We start from the raw sequence: 1,769 nt of genomic DNA, 5'->3' as shown, positions 1-1,769 counted from the left end.
CTTAATTCTGTATTTAGTTTTAGGAATTCCTCTGAAAAAAGGTTGAAAACAGAGAGAAGGGGATGTTTTTAAACATTTTTACAATTATCATCTGTCTGAGAACTTCTCGACTCACCCTTCACTGTTGTCACTCTAATATTAGCCAACATCGTTTTTGTCTCTCTCTCAGTTTGGCTGAGTTGGAAAAGGAGGTGAACAACATCAGGAGTGGACTGAAGGCTCTGGAGGCGGTGAGTCGACCTTCCCTCCCTTTTCTCTCTTCTCTAATTCTGTTCTGGACTCGGGGTCGGAGACGGACGGCGGGGTGGGGTGTTTAAAATGACATGGTCGTCCGCCGGTGCCACACAGAAGCACAGGCAGAACGAGTCTGTCGTACTTTAACGGAAACCGGAGTAAAAAAAAAAAAAAAGTCAACGCCTGTCTTCTTTTCTCTCACCACCAGGAGCTGCACTACCAGCAGAGCAGGATGAGGGAACACGGGGACAAGTTTGTGGCTGTGATCTGTGACTTCATCACCGTGGCTGGTTTCAGCTTCTCTGAACTGGAGGACCAGCTGAGTGAGGCCAAGGACAAGGTCAGTCGGTCGTGACCTTTACCGCTCCGTAGTACTCCGTAGGCAAAAGTACTTCAAACTTTTAGAAGTACTTTTTGCACCACATGAAAGTGGCGTGTTAGGTAAAGTGAACGTTAGCATCTGAGAGGCTTCATTCTCGTCTTTACACAAGTAACAAATTCAAATTAGGGATGTCCGATAATATCGGCTGACCGATATTATCATAATTATCTAATATTTCTAAGAATCGTTATCAGTTTTTTCTTCTGATAATGAAAACCTGATAACGCAATGTCTGGGTTTCACCGAATGATGTGTGATCTAAAAATAGTTTTGGGGGGAAAACAGCTGTATATTGAAGTGAAAGCCACTAGATGGCAGCATTGCAGCTCATTTTCTGAATCTTTCTTAATAATCAGGGGATTGTTGCTGGTGCAGTAACTCAGACAGTGGTTTATACAGATAAATAAATAAATAATACCAGGCCTGTATCAGTATCTGTTGATATCGGAAGTTAAGTGTTTGGACAGTATGGTTATGGTTGGACGAAAGGTTAATATCGGACATCTTTAATAAAAATAATTTTATCATCATTTTGAATCATAAACCATTACAAAGTGCTTTACAAAAAATGTAAACAAACACACACACTGTTTTATTTACAGCCAAGTGTGTGTGTGTGTGTGTGTGTTTTATTTTGAAAAAACCCGACTTCCTCCTGGACAGACGCTGAGCGGTAACTGATGAGTTCAGCAGCGCTGGGAAAAGTCAGCGTTGAGCGATGACTGTGGATTTCCCCTCAATGATTTTTCCGTCTTCAGCCGCGCTGGCGCTCCTACTGGTGCATGTTTGGCAGTGCAGCGGCACATGAGTGGGAACTGTGGGAATTCCCAAGTGTTGACAGGAATGATGTGAACATGTTGTTCAGCTTGCAGCCCCTCAGTGTCGCACATTAGCATCGCAGAGCTGACGTGGTGAAAAAACAATCCCAAAAACTCAAACTCATTTGTCAATTATCATTCGATACACTCACTCGATGAACATGTCGTTATTTACACACACTGTGGGGAAGAAGAGTTGGATTTGAACCTCCCACCATCAACATGAAACAAGTGAAACTTCATCGTTGTCAAAGTCTTCTTCAACGGAAGACCACGGACTGGGAGTCTACAGCAGACTGGCCTGGGGCTGGGGGTGTGGCCTGGGCCTGGGGGCG

General features: G+C 43.9%; 1 protein-coding gene across 1 annotated transcript in view; it reads left to right on the top strand.

Moving 5' to 3' along the window:
* Positions 1 to 1,769, top strand: part of daam2 (dishevelled associated activator of morphogenesis 2) — a 65,875-nt gene that overhangs the window by 61,613 nt on the left and 2,493 nt on the right. The window contains exons 24-25 of the mRNA XM_025059134.1: positions 170 to 230; positions 443 to 574. Coding sequence (XP_024914902.1) covers positions 170 to 230; positions 443 to 574 — 193 coding nt within the window. The remainder of the gene's footprint in view (positions 1 to 169; positions 231 to 442; positions 575 to 1,769) is intronic.

Source organism: Cynoglossus semilaevis, chromosome 1 (assembly GCF_000523025.1).
Source record: "Cynoglossus semilaevis isolate Cse_v1.0 chromosome 1, Cse_v1.0, whole genome shotgun sequence".
In the NCBI taxonomy this organism is placed as follows: Eukaryota; Metazoa; Chordata; class Actinopteri; order Pleuronectiformes; family Cynoglossidae; genus Cynoglossus; species Cynoglossus semilaevis.
The sequence above is the reverse complement of the archived record's forward strand: the minus strand, read 5'-3'. Positions and strand labels throughout refer to the sequence as shown.